At 36.5% G+C, this 17,473-nt stretch overlaps 3 protein-coding genes across 4 annotated transcripts in view; 2 read left to right on the forward strand and 1 right to left on the reverse strand.

Annotated features, from left to right (window-relative positions):
• LOC149578228 (transcription factor ILR3-like) overlaps positions 1 to 17,473 on the reverse strand; it is a 119,543-nt gene that overhangs the window by 68,513 nt on the left and 33,557 nt on the right. The gene's annotated exons all lie outside the window — the stretch shown is intronic.
• On the forward strand, positions 11,387 to 12,674 carry LOC149578229 (uncharacterized). Its single transcript, XM_089815262.1, has 3 exons — positions 11,387 to 11,473; positions 11,663 to 12,311; positions 12,434 to 12,674. Exons 2-3 carry the CDS (start codon positions 11,695 to 11,697, stop codon positions 12,672 to 12,674), a joined length of 858 nt encoding a protein of 285 aa, XP_089671388.1. The 5' UTR covers positions 11,387 to 11,473; positions 11,663 to 11,694.
• Positions 12,666 to 13,956, forward strand: LOC149578230 (uncharacterized). Its single transcript, XM_089827865.1, has 3 exons — positions 12,666 to 12,936; positions 13,022 to 13,422; positions 13,527 to 13,956. Exons 1-3 carry the CDS (start codon positions 12,792 to 12,794, stop codon positions 13,941 to 13,943), a joined length of 963 nt encoding a protein of 320 aa, XP_089683991.1. The 5' UTR covers positions 12,666 to 12,791; the 3' UTR covers positions 13,944 to 13,956.

Here is a 17,473-nt window from a genome sequence, read left to right on the forward strand (position 1 = left end):
CTGTCTAACCATTGTAGCAGTGATCTAAATCTCCTAACAGAATTGGCTTAACCGTTATTTGCAAATCCTCTAACAAAGTGGCAATTCTATTGAATTGTCTCAAAACCTCTAACAAGGCCACTCCTAATAGGGTGATTAAATCCTCTAACAAGGTCACACTTAACAGTGTGTTTTGTAACCTTTAACAAGGTTGACTCCCAATAGGGCTCACTTCAAAAGAGTGAAAACAGTAACTAGTTGCAATTGATGGTTTTTCCTAAATTGGGTTTCCACGTTAAATCCTGGTGTCAAATGTGTTCATGCTATTTTCTTTTATGTGTTTGCAACTAAGTTAAAGTATTGATAATCACAGATAACATCTAAAGTTTATATGTTAAGCATTTACCGAGCTCATTCAGTTATTACCGAGTTACAACATTTTATGTGTGTTTACCGAGCTTCAGCAGTATTCAGTTTTCAGTTTGCATTTTTGTACTGACATCTAAGGGATCTAAGATTTATTTTAGTAGTAACTGATTCACCCCTTCCCTCTCAGATACTCCTCTTATATTCCAACAACCCTAACCCTATCCTATAATTCAGTTATATTCATTTAATTTATATGTCAAAGTTCAGTTTTATTACCGTACTACTTTTTAGTTTTTTGTGCTTCAATCTATCCCTCATTTCCATTTCTTCTTACAGTTAAAAGGCTTAATTTAATTCTTAGTTGAGTACTTTTTAAAAATTAAAAATAATACTGTTCTTTTACAAATATTATAACTGTTATGATAGAATTCTTCCTAGCTCCTATTATAGTTCTTTACTTGTTATATGGATCTACTTTTTACATGTGGTAGCTGAGGTTACCATGTTCTCCACTGTACCCAGGGGCTCATTACAAGAAAACATTAATTATGAAACTAAAACTAAACATTTTGGTTATCGCACTAGGATGGTGTTCACTACAAAACGAAAGCACATCTAAGACCCTCTTTCTTTTGAACTGGCAAAAATGTTGTAAAAGACTATGATTACACTCAGTGTGAACTAATAGGTGACAACAAAACTTTAGCTCATGTCCTTGAGAGGATCAAAATATAAAGACAAGACAAGGCGCCTGAGACAAAGACAAAAGTTAGGGCAGCCTTGTTGTCCAAGCTGAGACCTGAGACAAAATAGACAATTGAAATCAACACAAACCTTGAAAATCAAATTGCAGGTAAAAAGGATTAACCTGTTAAACCAAACAATGTTGAGCCAATTCAACCATTCATTCATCGTACACCCCACCTCAGGTTACAAACTCCATCCTTATTTTCATCCGACAAATCTAGAAGAACCCATTATGGGTAATGAAAATAGTTCTACCAACAATTATTACCTATAGCTTTACGTGGTAAATATGTAAAAATAGGAACAATATGTTTTTTATGACTGGAAAAAATCCTTTATATGAGAACCAATATTTTGGTTTGGAAACTATTTATGATGTTAATATTAGTTGGAAACTTTTAAATGGATATCAATGTTGATTATGTCATGGTTTAAAAATTCGGTATCGGCAATATCTAGGCTAACTCAAATTTTTTGAAAATATCTGAATCGGCAAAAACTCGGCAAAAAAAATGGCAATAAATCAGCACTTTTATTGAACATTTGAAAATATACAATTTCTTAAAATATTCTTAAAGATGCATACACACACCAAATTTGCAGAACATATAATGATTTGAGATATCTATCATATATCAAGAAAAGTTTTAAGTTAAACAATAAGTCATAGCAACTAAAACTTAGTAGATTAACATAGTACTAGAATCATAAACCGAAAAAATAATTATAACATCAAAATATAAATAAGTTCAATACATATTGCAATCAAACTCCATGAAATTACAACTTCTGAGTTCAAGTTTCAGCATCAATGAAAACTAAAAATAGCAATCATAAATTGCATCTACGAGTAAAACTCAAAAGAGATCGCTGCTACTGGGTGAGTGGTGTTGAAGTAGTTGTTGTGGTAACATCCTCAACAAGTGCCCTAGTAGGTGCCTCATGCTCTACAAAAACCTTTGATGGATGACCAAACTCATGTTCCTCCTCACGTGCTGCCACATTCGCATCCCAGTCATCTGCCTCTATCTCAAACTCAGCTAGCTGCTCATCTATCAATAAAGGTTCACCCACATCCGCATTTGCATCCTCATAATTAGGAGCAATCCAATCTGTTGAATATGGATCAATGTCATCCAAGTCTAGTGCTTCATATGAAGCTTGCCCTTTCACCTTCTTCTCGTGCAAGAGAAGGTTGTACTTCACATAAACCAAGTCATTCAGATGCTTCTAAGTCAACCTATTATGTTTCTTTGTGTATGTTCTGAAAAGTACTCCAATTTCTCTCGCAGCCAAAAGCACTTCAATGCTGCAACAAAATTTGGATGGCAAGCTGTTGAAGATTAGGCGTTGTAGCACCATAATCTTCACACCACAGATCTGCAAGGATTAAAAAAACCATTATGTGGTAAAACTTCCAATAATCTTGACGAGCAAAATAAGTGGTATGATAAAACTAAACACATGTTCTTTTTTACTTGGCTGCAAGGTGTATCTCCTATGTTTGCAATCAGGAGAAGAAAACAATGATCCCTCTTCCCTCTTGTAGCTCTACAACTCATCAAGTATGAGGTCTCGGAGGTCCGTATTAGCAACCAATCTTAGAATACATGTGTCCAAGCCAATTTGAACCTTTACATCTACTTTAAAAGTGTTGGAGAAATAGTACCTGGGGTTCAAGAAGTAGGCAACTGCATGAATGTGTTGGCGGAGTTGTCGGCGCCACCTACGATCAATGATGTTCCATATGGGTCTATATTTGGTTTCATTTGACCTATACAAGTGTTGAATGGCTTCGTTTGCCCTATCCATGGTCTCATATAGAAACCCCATGGGGTTCTTATCCCCATCCATAGTTCGTAGAACCTTCACCAACGATTCTGACACCTGGACATAATAAAACATACAAATATCAGCCAATGAAAATATTTCAAAATTAAATACTAAATCGTCAATAAAGACTTGAAAACTTACTTTGAGGGTCTCCTCCATTAGCTTTTCAAAGCTAGTATCAAACACAATCTTCTCTGCTTCAGGCTTCTTGGCATAAGGACTCTCTAACCATTCCTTATCAAGAAACATGCCCTTGAGGTCTAACAATGTCTCAGATATGCTTTGCAAGTTTAGAAAATTATTTGCAAAGTGTGTGACCCCTGCTCGTACAAGATCCTTACCACTAGTGTGCTCTCTCATAAGACTCAAGACTCATGCATGATTGTAGATGCACTTTGCAATATTCCTTCCATCTTCAACCACCTTCTCCACCTAGCTCAGTTTCCGTAGATCCTCAAGAAGCAAGTCGAGATAATGGACAGCACAAGGGCTCGAAAACAATATGGGATGTCTCTCCATCAGAAGTCTATCGGCTGCCACATACGCAGTTGCATTATCAGTCACAATCTGGATGACATTAGCCACTCCCACTTCTATTACCACCTCATCCAACATGTTACACAATTTTTTCTGTATTTTTCACTTGATCAGAGGCATCAACTGATTTTAGAAATACCAACTGCCCCCTGAAGCAACTATAAAGTTGATGAGCATCCTATTCCTAACATCTATCCACCCAACAGATATAATAGTACAACCTTTATGTTCCCAAACTTTTCTTTGCTCTTTCACAAGCTAATGAATGTTTCTTACCTCACCATCTAACAATGGCCACTCGCCTCATAGGGAGTTGGTGGCTTGAACCCCTTACCAGACAAAGAAATGGAAGTTACCACTTGATCCCACTATGGATTACATAAAGCATTGAAGAGAATATCATTGCAGATCCAAAATATTTGTCACCTTTGTCTTCTCATGCATCTCTTTGTTCTATGCAGTGCCTAGCAAGGCGGGTTGAGCACCAAGAGTGTTAAGTGGAATCCAGAAGTCTGATAAAGACCCACCCCCATTTCTTGATCCTCGTATCTGAGGCCCAATTGAAGAAGAAGCCTCTCCACCTATTTGTGATTCTGTAGAACTAAAACTCCCCACTAGGGCTGCCATGGCCTCAAATGTCTTCTTTTTTGCTGCCTTGTTTTGCGCATATTTTTGAAGGTTTGTCAAAGCCTCTCTAGTAGCCTCTTCCACACATGTTTCACACGGTGTAATATCATTGCATAGAATCTTTGCAAGATGGTATTTCAGTCGGCTTATGCCTGAAGTCATATGCTTATGACAAAAAATACAATCGACATGTCCTTTGATTTCTCCAAGGATCATATATTTCCATAATGCATCTCTCTCTACCACCGACCATCCTGTAAAGAAATAGGTAGACTTTGAGAACCTAGCAAAAAAAGCAACGATATATAATTAGAATGCATATAATAAACCAAATTAATATTTTATAAATTTATTAAAATATTGTTATAGATCAAAATCTATTAACATATACTAAACCTATTAAAAATAATTTAAATATTTATTTATAATTAATCATAAACCTGCTTAAAAAAAGTAATTGTAAAATACAGTAAATATTGGTATAACAATTGCAGAAAATAACAGTATCAGTAATTTAGTATAAAATGTTTTAATGTATAATAGAAAATCTAAAATTATGTATTAATAATTTGGTATCACTTATCACAGTAATATTATATACTATATATAAAATTTAAAAATTTAAACAGAACGACAGAAAATTAAAAAATGAAAATACAATATACTTATGTATTTTAGAGTTTTAATTACTTAAATTTTACAAAAATAAATTATATTTTAAACAAAATTACTGAGAAAATATATTAAAATTAAGAAAAAACATTTACAAAATATAGCATACCTTAGTAACCTATAGGAATCGAAGAAAACTTCAAATTGTTCAAGAAAACTCCAGACTCCAAATCGTTGTAAGACAATACCCTCAAATGCAGACAAATTGGGTCGAATGCAGACAAATGGGATCGAACCTGTAAGATGAATGCAAACAAATGTTGTTGAATGCAAACTGCAAGAGTTGAATGTATTTCGAATGCAAACTGGAAAGTTGAAAAGACCAAACCACGACAAGAGTTGAATGTATTTTGATGAGGGTTTAAATGTTAATGCATCGCCATCAGGCCTCAAAACAACTATTTTATGACCTAAAACATTGAAGACTTTTCAATGAATCCACCCAAGACTTTTCAACGGTTTTTCATGCGCTTTTTTCATTCTTTTTGTGATATATTCGTTGTTATCCATGGCGATATCATCCTATTTAATGCTGCCGATATTTGGCATGATATACACAGCCAATTCACAGTCAAACAAAATATTGTGAATCAGGCAAGATTTTGCCCTTTTTTTTAAACTATGGTTTTAAATACTTAAATTTTACAAAAATAAATTATATTTTAAACAAAATTACTAAGCAAATATATTAAAATTAATAAAAAACATTTACAAAATATAGTAGCATACCTTCGCAACCTATAGGAATCGAAGAAAACTTCAAATCGTTCAAGAAAACTCCAGACTCCGAATCGTTGTAAGACAATGCCCTTAGATGCAGACAAATGGGGTTGAATGCAAACAAATGGGGTCGAACTTGCAAGCTGAATGCAAACAAATGTCGCCGACTGAAAATTGCGAGAGTTGAATGTATTTCGAATGCAAACTGGAGAGTTGAAAAGACCAAACCGCAACAAGAGTTAATGTATTTTGATGAGGGTTTAAATGTTAATGCATCGCCGTCGGGCCTCAAAACAACTATTTCGTGACCTAATACACCTAAGACTTTTCAATGAATCCACCCAAGACTTCTCAACAATTTTTCATGCACTTTTTTCATTCTTTTCACGATATATTCGTTGTTATCCGCAGCGATATCATCCTATTTAACAACACTGATATTTGGCACAACATACACAGCCAACTCATAGTCATGCAAAATATCGCGAATCAGGCGACATTTCACCATTTTTTAAAACTATGGATTATGTTATTTAAACTTTAAATGCCTCAAAGGCATTTGAATTAATTTTAAGACACAACATACTTTTTGTTTCAAATTATGGAATTAATAAAATCTTTTCTTCCAAATATCCTCAAAACAAAAATCTCAACATGGAAAATACCAATGAAATTGACCTCAGGGCTGAAACACCATAGACATTAGCAGGGAAACATGGCAGACTCTTACAAATGATGATGGATACCTAGAACAGCTTACGGTATTTAGGGAAGCGCTTAGGAGGCTTGGATGACAACACGAAAGGAAAAACTGAAGCCCAAACCAAAACTAGCAATGACAAACACGAACAGACTAGTGAGGTTGGGGGGGACCAATCTCAAACCCGCACTGTAGTGAACAAGAGATACTGGAATGGGAATCATATCAAAGGATATGTAGGTCAAACCAACCCAGTATGATGGAAATACACTTTGATATCCGTGATTACAATGAGTTCCAGAAAACAGTTTGGGAAAGATAGTTGTTAATGCTATTGCAGTGTAAGCCAAATAAATCCTATGAGACAATACTTATCATATATGTAGATATATTCTCTCAAAAAAAAATTTGCAAATTTCTATCATGGGGAAAGCACCCATTTTATTAATTGTAAAAAGAATTACATAAGATGTGTACATGTTGACACGGGGAGCAATAGGCCAATAAACCACCAGAAAACTAGAGTGATGGTGCCCAGCAAGAGAGAAGAACCAAGGCGAACACCACAATCAGAACCATAAGAACTCCAAAGATGACCACAGTAACTTACTTTAGCATCCTGACCAAGCCACGTCAAAATACCACATGCAAGAGTAGCATGAAGAGAGCATCCAAATCACGAGGAGGAACAACGGACCAAATGAGGGACAATTAATCCCCAAAACATCTAGAAGGAGGCAATCATTTGCCACCAAGGGAACAGGCGGCTCCCTTGGACCGAGTTGGGTGGGATTTGATAGAAGATAGATCCATGAGCGATGCATCTTCCTTCCGTTTCTATTTATTAGTTTTCCAACCAATACGCGGCCTCGCGGGAGCATTTTGAATTAGAACCACAGCAGACTGTGAAATCATCCAAGGATAAACAATATCTAGTTCATCTCGAAAGCCCTCATCAGTTGAAACATCATCTTGAAAGTCATCAAGAAAAGGAATGATGGGAGACATGTGGGACCACAGAAGGGAGTAATGAATCTAACATCAGAGGAAAATCCATAGACGATGAGTCATTGACAATAGGAGGGATATCAGAACCTCACATTTCCAATCCAAGACTCAAAGGGGGAGCGAGTTGAATGGATGAGTCAACCACAGGACATCCCAACAACAAAGGAACCAAAGACATCCCGATTTGTATAGGCTGCCTAGTGGACAACGCACCAGATTGAACAGCCATAAGAGTCGGGAAGCAGGCAGAGGCATCACCATTATTTTTTTGGGAGTACATTGTGTCATTGGAAAGGTAGGGCATTCAGCTTCCATGTAACGACTCTGACAGTGGATGCTGAATTTTCCAACATCTTCCATAGCCAGCAATTGACCCTAGTCACATGCAGCAGACACAAGGCAAATGGGTATCAAATAAATAGAGAGGACCTGGATCCCTATAGCCCAACCAGAGTCAGGGGGGCTTGTTGATATAGAGAAGATGCCCAATGGATTTGCCAATCATATCCAGAACACAAAGAGACCAGAATTCCAAGGGTAAATTATACAAGCTAGGCCAAATTGGAGCATAATATGGATTGGTAGCCACAGGATTGCATTTGAAACAATAACCTTTGCAAGTGAAAGCATTGGGACTTCACCTCTATGGGCATCACCTAGATGCAAGGAGTGTTAATTGCTCCATTCATCTCAAGAGAGTTTGGTTCATGTGAACCACTACTCATGAAAATTGGGTCAATGGGTTTGACTCAAAATACTCCACAATTGAATCATGATAGCAATATCACAATTCAAGGTGATATGGAAAATATCTCCTACTTATCAATTGATGAGATTAAGGGGCTTTTTAATGAATGGTTCATAAAACACAACACTTGTTGAAGGTTTTGCAAATAGGGTTGCGCGTACACTGGATTTAACCATGAAGGAAACTTCATAGTTAAGCATGCTTGAGCCAGAGTAATATAGGGATGGGTGACCTCCCAGGAAGTCCTGATGCTTCACCTTTGTGAGAATCACCTAGATGCAATGAGTGCTAAGTGCTCCATTTACTTCAAGGGAGATGGGTCCATGTGAGCCACTACTTGTGAAAAATGAGTCCATAGGTTTGACTCAAAAAGCTACACAATTGAATCCTAATAGCAATATCACAATTCAACTTGCTATGGAAAATATCTCCTACCTATCAATTGATGAGCTTAAAGGGCTTTCTAATGAATGGTTCATCAAGCATGATACTTGCTGAAGGTTTTGTAAATGGGGTTGTAAGTAGAATGGGATTAACCATGGAGGAAACTCCGTAGTTAAGCATGTTCAAGCTGCAAGAGTATTGGGATGGGTGACCTCGTGGGAAGCCCCAATGCTTCACCTCTTTGAGCATCACCTAGATGCAATGAGTGCTAAGTGCTTCACTCATCACATGAGGGATGGGCTCATGTGAACCATTACTTGTGAAGCATGTATCAATGGGTTTGATTCAAATAACTACACAACTAAGTCATGATAGCAATATCACAATTCAACTTGCTATGGAAAATATCTTCTACTTATCAATTAAAAAATTATTGAACAAACCTAATCACGATATGTTATAGCTACTTCCTAATTGGCATTCCACAAAGTAGTGAGGATTGAGCAAAAAAATACAAGCATTTTTTCCCAAACAAAAAATTATATAGCGTTCAACCTGTTGTTGACTCTCCTAGACCCCTGGTGGTGTTGCCTATGAGTATCACATGTCTTTAAATGATTGTGGCAACTCCTAGGGAGATTGTTAGAGCCCATGCCCTTCTTGGGCCCTAGCCCTCGCTAGAAACAATAAAAATCTTTCAAGTTGCAGTGATTGAATAGTGGAGTTTAACCAAAAATACAAATAAATATTTCAAAGCTTCTTAAAGCTAGCAATGCACTCTTCCTAGGTCTTTATCATTTTATATCGTAAATTTGACTTTGCAAAAGTTCTCAACCACTCTTTCTTTTTACCTTTTTGTCTTATCTTTATTTTGTCTTGTTTGCAGCCTTTCTTACTCTAATTTACCTCTTTTATATTTGTCTTCTCAATTTTTTGTCTCATTGCATTGAGTCCACGTCTGTTATATCCCAAATTTTGGACCAATTTTAAATGTCCTTTATAGTGTTCGTTAAAATTTCAAAGTTCATCAAGGACAATGAAACACAAGGGGGAGGGTATGTTACATCCCAATTTTTGGCTCAATTTAAAAATGTTCATATAGCCGTTGAGGTTTCATGTGAAGTCAATTGATTGGTAAAGTTAGTTATGATCATGTGAAAGAGTAAGATGGATATCGTTATTATTTCATATGAAGATGCCATGTTAGTTAATCATTATGATGTTATTATATTGTTATCTTGAAATCTTGGAAAGTTGGTTATTCATCATAAATTCATGGGAAGTGATATGGTGGTTATGCATTATGATGGTTTATGAATAATAACTTGTTATAGTAATTGTGATTATATAGAGGAATATGATATTATCGTGGAGAATTTATTTCCTTGCAGAAGCATGTCGAAGGGGGGAAAGCATTGCCAAAAAGGAATTGGGCACAGGGGCACCACCTACCATTGAGCAAATAAGTAGGAGTCCTAAACCACCACGACCAAGGAAAAAAGTCTAGGAAAGCAAGGGTATATTAAGGGACAACCGTGAGCTAACCAGTCATTGCATAACACTTAACGATTAAAGTAAAAACCAAGCACTAATTTAATAAGAACAAGTTGTTAACTTTTATCAGAGATAATTGTGGAGCCTCTTGATATGCTTTATATATCGACACCATGATACCTGGATGCCTAAACTTGCACATATATGTGTATGTATATGTGCGTAAATCAATATAATCATACAAAAGAAATAAATGATTAAAGTTTAAGCACATGTATGTATATCTATACGTACAAATAAAGGTAGCATAGATACCCTGATGTCGATATATTTTTTTAAAAACATTGAGAGGGAGAACCATTATCATTATTATTTTTCCATGGCAAAAGTTCATTATTTTATTTTGAGCAACCACCTATCTCTCTCATCAGGTTTATTTTTAAATATGCCTTTTTCAAATATTTGAATTGATGGATTTTTCATTATTTTTGAACCAATGGAATTATAATTCTTTTTGGAATCAATGCCTAGCTATGTGTCCGCCACTTCAATCTTCTTTCAGATTTGCCAAACCATATAGCATCCAACTTCACTTTCAATTATGTCTACCAAACGATGATAGTGATTCATACCTGCACAAGGCTGTGTATTTCTTTCTAGCAGTACAGTAAGGTTATGCATTTCACTTTTTCCTTTGTGCTACAGCAAAAAGATTGAATGGTGTTATCATATATTTAAACTTCATGTGTTATTTTTCGATATAATGCTGCAATGTATTCAGCCATGCGTATACTACTTACAACTTCTTTTTATGTTATGACATTTTGAAGTACTTAAGTATCTTTTACTAAAAATATTGTCCAAGTGTGTTAGCTTCTACAGTGGTGTTGGCAACATGCCCCTAAGATAAGTGCGGCACTAGTTGCCATGGTAATAAATCTGTACATGAATATCATATCAGAACTGTAACTAGAAACAATACTGAAACTTTATTCAAGGGATCTCCTAGGAAAGCACCCATAAGGGCGAGCATGGTTGAGATGAAGGGTGGGAGTAGAGAACATTCCTCCAATAGCAAGAACAAGATGAATCAGTAACATATAACAGTAATAAATAACTGAGTCAGCCCATGGCAGTCTACTGTATAAGTCTTGCTGTATAGTCAAACACTGGGTTGATACCAGAGTAACGAGAATCGCCATAAAATTGCCTGAATCGGCGATTCGGCGATTAGATTCAGCAATGGCGATTTTTTTGGAGTCGGAAATCGCCATTGCCGATTTCTTCAAGTGAATCGCCTGAATCGCCGATTCAGGCGATTCAGGCAAAAAATCGCATGAATCGCCTGGAAAAATCGGCAGGAATCGCCCGCGGCCAATAAAGTATAGAGTTGTAAAATTTTAAAAAATTGCTTGGTTTTTTTACTTTGTTTCTGACCATTTCTCTTTGTTATAACCCTAAAGGGCCTTCTATTTATTTAACATGAGTAGAAGAGAGGAAAAGTGAGAGAGAAGAAGAGAAAAGAAAAGCCATAGGTTTCTAACCGGCAAGAAAAAAGAGCACAAAAGAGATCAGCAATCCATTTGGGGAGGCCATCAATTGCATTGGGAGCATTAGGGAGCCAATCTCAACACTCCTCAACTCATTTGCAAGAGGTAAGTGCTCTTTTTTTTTTTGCATGTTAGTGTATTATGCATTTTTTGTTAAATTTTTATAATTTTCAAGATTTTTAGTTTAGATCTTGAATGTTCTTTATTTTTACTAAGTTGCAAACTAGGGTTTGTTGTTTTGTAGCTTTTATTAGCTTCAAACTTTGATATTTTACATATAATTTTTTATTGCAGCAGCCTTTGCTTTCATTTTTTGCAAATTCGCAATGGGTAGAAAAGATGAATGTTGGAAATATAACGAAGAGTTTCCTGGAAGAACCAAATATCAAACAAAATGTATTTTTTGTAAAGAAAAAATAACTTCTGGGGGTATTTATAGATTGAAATACCACATTGCTGCTATACCTGGACACGATGTTACAATTTGCACTCACCAAACTCCTGAGGCAAAACGCACTTGCTTAATGGCATTAGAAAAAATTGAAAAAGACAAAGCCAATAGGAAAATGCAACTTGAAGGGTTAAGGGGTATTGGCTCCCATGTTCCCGCATCCGCATCTGCAGCCGCATCCACATCTGCATCTGCATCAGCTTCTGAATCTGTAGGTTGTGTTGGAGAGGGTTCTTCTAGGCCTCCTTTTTATCCTAGTTCTTCTGCTCGTGCTAGTGCTAGTCGGTCACATACTGAGACAGAGTCCCACACCAACCTATTGCAGCCTAAAGTGCGGAAAAACAGAATGGATAGTTACTTTGTGCCCCGCACTACTCCTGGTTCCCAACCCACGCTTGAGGGCATGGGTTTGAACAAGGAAATTCATGATGCTGCCAGAAAGGAGATATGCAAATTTTGGTACTTTTGCAACATTCCATTTATTGCAGCCAGGTAATTGATTCTTTTTTCGTTGTTTTCTTTAAAGTTAAAATTAAAAGTAAAAGTAAAACTTTAATTATATTTACTTGTTTTATAATTTGAGTCTTTGACATCTAAATTTTTATTTGTGACAGGGCTCCTTATTGGCAGAACATGATAGACGCGGTTGCTATTTGTGGTCCGGGGTTTAAAGCCCCAACTGAGGCTGAGTTGAGCGGATACCTCTTGGATGAGATGGTAGAGGACATGAGGGCTGAGCTCGAGGAGAACCGAAAGGAGTGGATTGCAAAGGGTTGCACCATCATGACTGATGGTTGGACAGATAGGAGGAATAAAACACTCCTCAATTTTCTTGTATCTTGTGGAGGTAATTGATCATTCTACTTTCCTACATACATAATTGTAAATTTTGATTTGTTGAATGCTAATTTGTTGATGATCCATTTAATTTTAATATTCTAATTCGTTGTTTTGTTACTTGTAGGATATACCATGTTCATCAAATCCATTGATGCTTCCGCACATGTAAAAAATGCCACATACTTATGTGAGGCTATTGAGGAAGTCATAGCAGAGGTGGGAGAACAAAATGTGATCCAGGTGGTGACGGATAATGCAGCAAGTTATGTTGCTGCAGGTAAACTTTTAACTTTTCAAGTTTTGAAAATAAATTTATTTGAATTTTGAAATTTGAATTTCTAATTGACTTAAAATTGTTGTAGGTAAACTTTTGATGGAGAGGCACCCCACCATATTTTGGTCCCCTTGTGCGGCACATTGCATTGACCTCATGTTGGAGGAAATTGGCAAACTTGAGTTTGTCAAGTCATGTGTGGAAAGGGCAAAAAACATATGCAAATTCATTTATAATCATTCATTTGTCCTTAGCACAATGAGGAAGTACACAGAAGGCAAAGAGTTAGCTCGCCCAGGTATCACGAGGTTTGCCTCGAATTTCATCACCTTGCAGTCCTTGTTGACATCAAGGGATGAATTGAGGAGCATGTTTGTTAGGCGGGAGTGGATTTCCTCTTCCTATGCTACGACCACTGTAGGGATAGATGTGGCGGATTGCATATTTGATGAGGATGGTTTTTGGAAACCCGCTAGAGAAATCCTGCAGGTAAATTTATTGCAATTTAACATTTAGTATTTTACTTTTACTTTAAGTTATATTATTTTATATTTAAGTTTTGACTCAAGTTTTTTGTTTTACTTTATATGTAGGTCACTGAGCCCCTTGTAGCTTTGCTACGAACTGCTGATGGGGAGAAGCCCTCTATGGGCTACATTTATGAGGGCATGGATAGGGCCAAGGAGGCCATCAGAGCCCAATATGCAAGAGTGCAGGAGAGGTATGGCCCTATTTGGGACATCATCGATAGGAGATGGCAGAATCAGCTCCATCGACCCATCCATGCAGCAGCTTACTTTCTGAATCCGGCATATCGTTTCCGTCCTGAGTTCAAGGCGGATGCGGAGGTTCTCACTGGCTTATACACAGTGATTCAGAGGTTGAGTAGCGATGAAGATAGCGCTGCTGTGATTGTTGAGCTAGACCAGTTCAACAATAAAGAGGGGCCACTTTTCTCTAGCAGGATGGCCATAAATGCTCAGACAACACTACAGCCAGGTAAAAATTAAATAATATATTCAATGTTCATGAATCTAGATTTTAATCTTAAAGTTGATTATGTAATTTTAGAGTTAACTTGTAATTTGTAAATGAGACTAATTGTTTCTATTTTCAATTTTTCCCTTATTGCAGATAGATGGTGGCAAATGTTTGGGGCCACAACCCCAAAACTTCAAAAAATTGTCATTCGTATTCTAAGTCAGCCAAGCAGCACTTCTGGATGTGAGCGCAGTTGGTCCATGTTCGAGCACATCCATTCGAAGAGGAGAAACAGGTTGACAGTGCAGAAGTTGAATGATATTGTCTTTGTTCATTACAACCTCCGTCTTAGGATCAGACAGATTTTGGGCACTGACTCCTCTCCGATCATTCTAGAGGAGATTGATCCAGAATCAAAGTGGCTCACAGAGGTTGTGGATCCAGTCTTCACTGAGGAAGACCGTGTGTGGGTTGACCAGGTGGATATAGAGGCTGAGGCAGCTAGAGCATGTTCTTCAGGCATTGGTAGATGCACACGTGCACGCACAGGCACAGGCCCTAGCGACGTTCATGAGCCCATCTTACATGCGGGAGATATGGCTCGGCAGTCCTCTAGGACCTACATTAGACGCCTTGCTACTAGGCAGACTGGATACTCAGAGGCTGAGGCTGAGGCTGCAGCCGAGCTTCAGGATGATGTTGAGGATGATGATGATGACTATGAGTCTGAGGCTTGAGCTGGAGCCTTGTTTTTATATTTTGTTTACAGATATTGATACTGAATCATTGATAGACATGTTTCAAACTTTCATGGATCTTCATCTTAGATTCTTACATACATTTATGATTTGATGTCTTATGGATCATCTTACATACATTCTATGATTTAAATCATTGTGATCATTTGATTTCTATTTACTTCAGCTAGCCTACAATTTACATTTTAGATAACATAGTTACATATGTGATGGATTTTATGTTCCATGTTTATGTATGTTAAGTTTTAACTTCTATTTGATGATGTTATAGTGTGTTTAAGTTATATTCAATAAAGGGTGCATGAAATAAGTTTTAAATTGTTAAAATCTTTAAATTTAAAGGGTTTTTTCAAATTTGCCGATTCATCGCCGATTCATTGCCGATTCACGATTCGATTCGGCCTTGCCGATTCCGATCCGATTCCGATTCTTGTTACTATGGTTGATACTATAACACCAGGTTGCTTAGTGGTTGGACAGTAGTGGTCCCAAGCCAAGTCCCAAGTAGGGAGGGCCTTTCTCAATTGAGATTGTGTGAGGTTAAGGGTCCGTGGTTTGGAGGTTAAGCCCTTGGCAATGCTTCTCCTCTCCACCAAATGCCAAGGCTTGCACAAAGCAGGGATACATTATGCATTCAAATGTCTCCTAGTAACAAGTATTTTACTTTTATGAATTTGGAAGTTTCAAGTTGAAGGTATGTTAGATGGTTAATATCATTTAATTAGTTATTCCCTTCAACACTTAGAAATCAATTTTCCTTTCCAGTGTATTAGGAAATCAGTTAAATCAATTGATTTTTCAATTGAACATGAAATGTAATTGCATGCATGCGATAGGCTTACTTGATGGTTGTTATAATTGTCCTTCATTCATGTGAATATAAATATGAACGTATCTTCTATTTATAATTAATTGTCATAATTAGATTTGGGAAAAAGGAAATGTCACAGTGATTTTGTTGCCCTAAATGGTATTAGTTATTACAATTTGAGGAATAACTTTTTGTGCCCTAAGTGGTATATATGGACTAACCTAAGTTTTGCAGATGTTGCCCTAGGCGGATTCCAATTTTGGAATTTACGGCATTGTAAACTAAAAATTCTCAATTTAGTTTTATTTGATTAATGCCTTAATTGTAATCAAAATTATTAATTAGTTATATGGATCGAACAAAATTTTAAATAGCAATATGTTCATAGACATGGCAATGTAATTGCATGATAAAGATTTTGTTTACTTAAATTTATTACCAATGTTTAACCACTCGTTTTGATGGAATGCTCCTTCAGTTGTTAGTTATGATATTTCAGTTAGACTGATTGCAATCGTTAATCTATTTCATATGAACATGTAAAATAACTATTATAACTGCCTTCTCATGAATATGAAGTAGCAACTGTATTTTGATGATATGCTTGTTGTTAGCTAAGGTTCGTGAAAAGGGGATGTTACATGTTACATATGGTATGCGAGCTTTGGGTTCGACACTGACCCTTGGGCCCAACACTATTTCAGGGAAGCTGAAAATGTAATGTTGAATGAGACATAATTACTTTGAAAAATTGAACATATTATAATACAATCTGGAAATCACACCAGAGATCATCCAAGATAGCTAGGAAGGGCTGAGATGATAGTGGGGTCCAAATTGGATGGATTAATTTGCAAAATCATAAGGATGAATCAGAACTAAGAAAAATTAACATAATTGGAAAGTCGAGCGGTGGGTGATCAAGCACAACAGTGTCCATTGGAAATCCCTAGCCACGGTAGGTTTAGTGGCACGATTACTATTGTGATCACTAAAGGTCAGAGTACTAGCAGTTAGAAGATAGGTTGATGGAAGGTGTCCACAACCTCTTCAACTGACTAGTCAACACTCTAACATCAGGATGCTTAGGTGTCAGAACTAGAATGGTGTACACGTGCCTAATCCCAGGTAGGGAGGACTATTCTTTTTTTAGAATGAGTGAGGATTACACTAGGTCCAGATGCCTAGACTTGCACAGTACAAACCAGTTTCTATTTCTCTTGATGTGGTGTTATCTAAACATTGATCGTAACTAGTTATTTCTTTCAATTTCCTACTTTCAGCATTACACTTTATGCAATTACATTCCTGTTCATATGAAATGGTAGTTAATATTTTGTTATCCATTTTTGGACTTGAACTAAAAAATTGTGAACTGTGATTTTGAGAATTCGTTTTATCTTGAAGTGAAGATCTTTTCTAATGATGATTAAATGACGAAAAGCACATACATCACATTTTGTGCTCCACTATGGAGTAAGCACACTTGCATAACTGAAACTATCAATGCTTATTTATAGATGTAACTTTTGTTTGACTTGAGTTTTTTTTTCTCGAAACATTACAGTGACAAGATGGGCATAAGAGCCTAGGTCACATGAATGGGAAAAGCGGATTCCTAAATCTTTACAAGTAATTGGCGAGCACGCCCAGATGATCTACCTACCTAACAAGAACCCTATGTAAAATTTGTTTTAGATGTGCTTATGATCAATTTATGACCCAAGGATGGGTTGAGCTAAGAAATTATAGCTTAAAAGGTAATGATTTTCAGCATGAAACTTGACTGAAAAGATTACGAAGAACTTACAATATGTTACTTGCATCTAAATATTTTAACTATGTCTCAATCTATTCAAAATGACCAAACTAAATTAGCGTGCACATAGGTGCATAGATTTGAAATGTCTTATACAAAGCAAACAATACTAGACAAGACATATGATATGAGTTGATGCTATAAGAAGCATAGTATTATGAACTTGATTAT

The sequence above is a fragment of the Cupressus sempervirens genome, chromosome 1 (assembly GCF_028749045.1).
Source record: "Cupressus sempervirens isolate cs-2001-9-10 chromosome 1, ASM2874904v1, whole genome shotgun sequence".
Lineage (NCBI taxonomy): Eukaryota > Viridiplantae > Streptophyta > Pinopsida > Cupressales > Cupressaceae > Cupressus > Cupressus sempervirens.

Excerpts from the sequence above, each read along its gene's own strand:
- LOC149578230 (XM_089827865.1), top strand. The coding sequence starts at position 12,792 with ATGTTCATCAAATCCATTGATGCTTCCGCACATGTAAAAAATGCCACA. Across the intron at positions 12,937-13,021 it reads AGCAAGTTATGTTGCTGCAG|GTAAACTTTTGATGGAGAGG; the intron begins GTAAACTTTTAA and ends AAATTGTTGTAG. Across the intron at positions 13,423-13,526 it reads CCGCTAGAGAAATCCTGCAG|GTCACTGAGCCCCTTGTAGC; the intron begins GTAAATTTATTG and ends CTTTATATGTAG.
- LOC149578229 (XM_089815262.1), top strand. The coding sequence starts at position 11,695 with ATGGGTAGAAAAGATGAATGTTGGAAATATAACGAAGAGTTTCCTGGA. Across the intron at positions 12,312-12,433 it reads ATTCCATTTATTGCAGCCAG|GGCTCCTTATTGGCAGAACA; the intron begins GTAATTGATTCT and ends TATTTGTGACAG.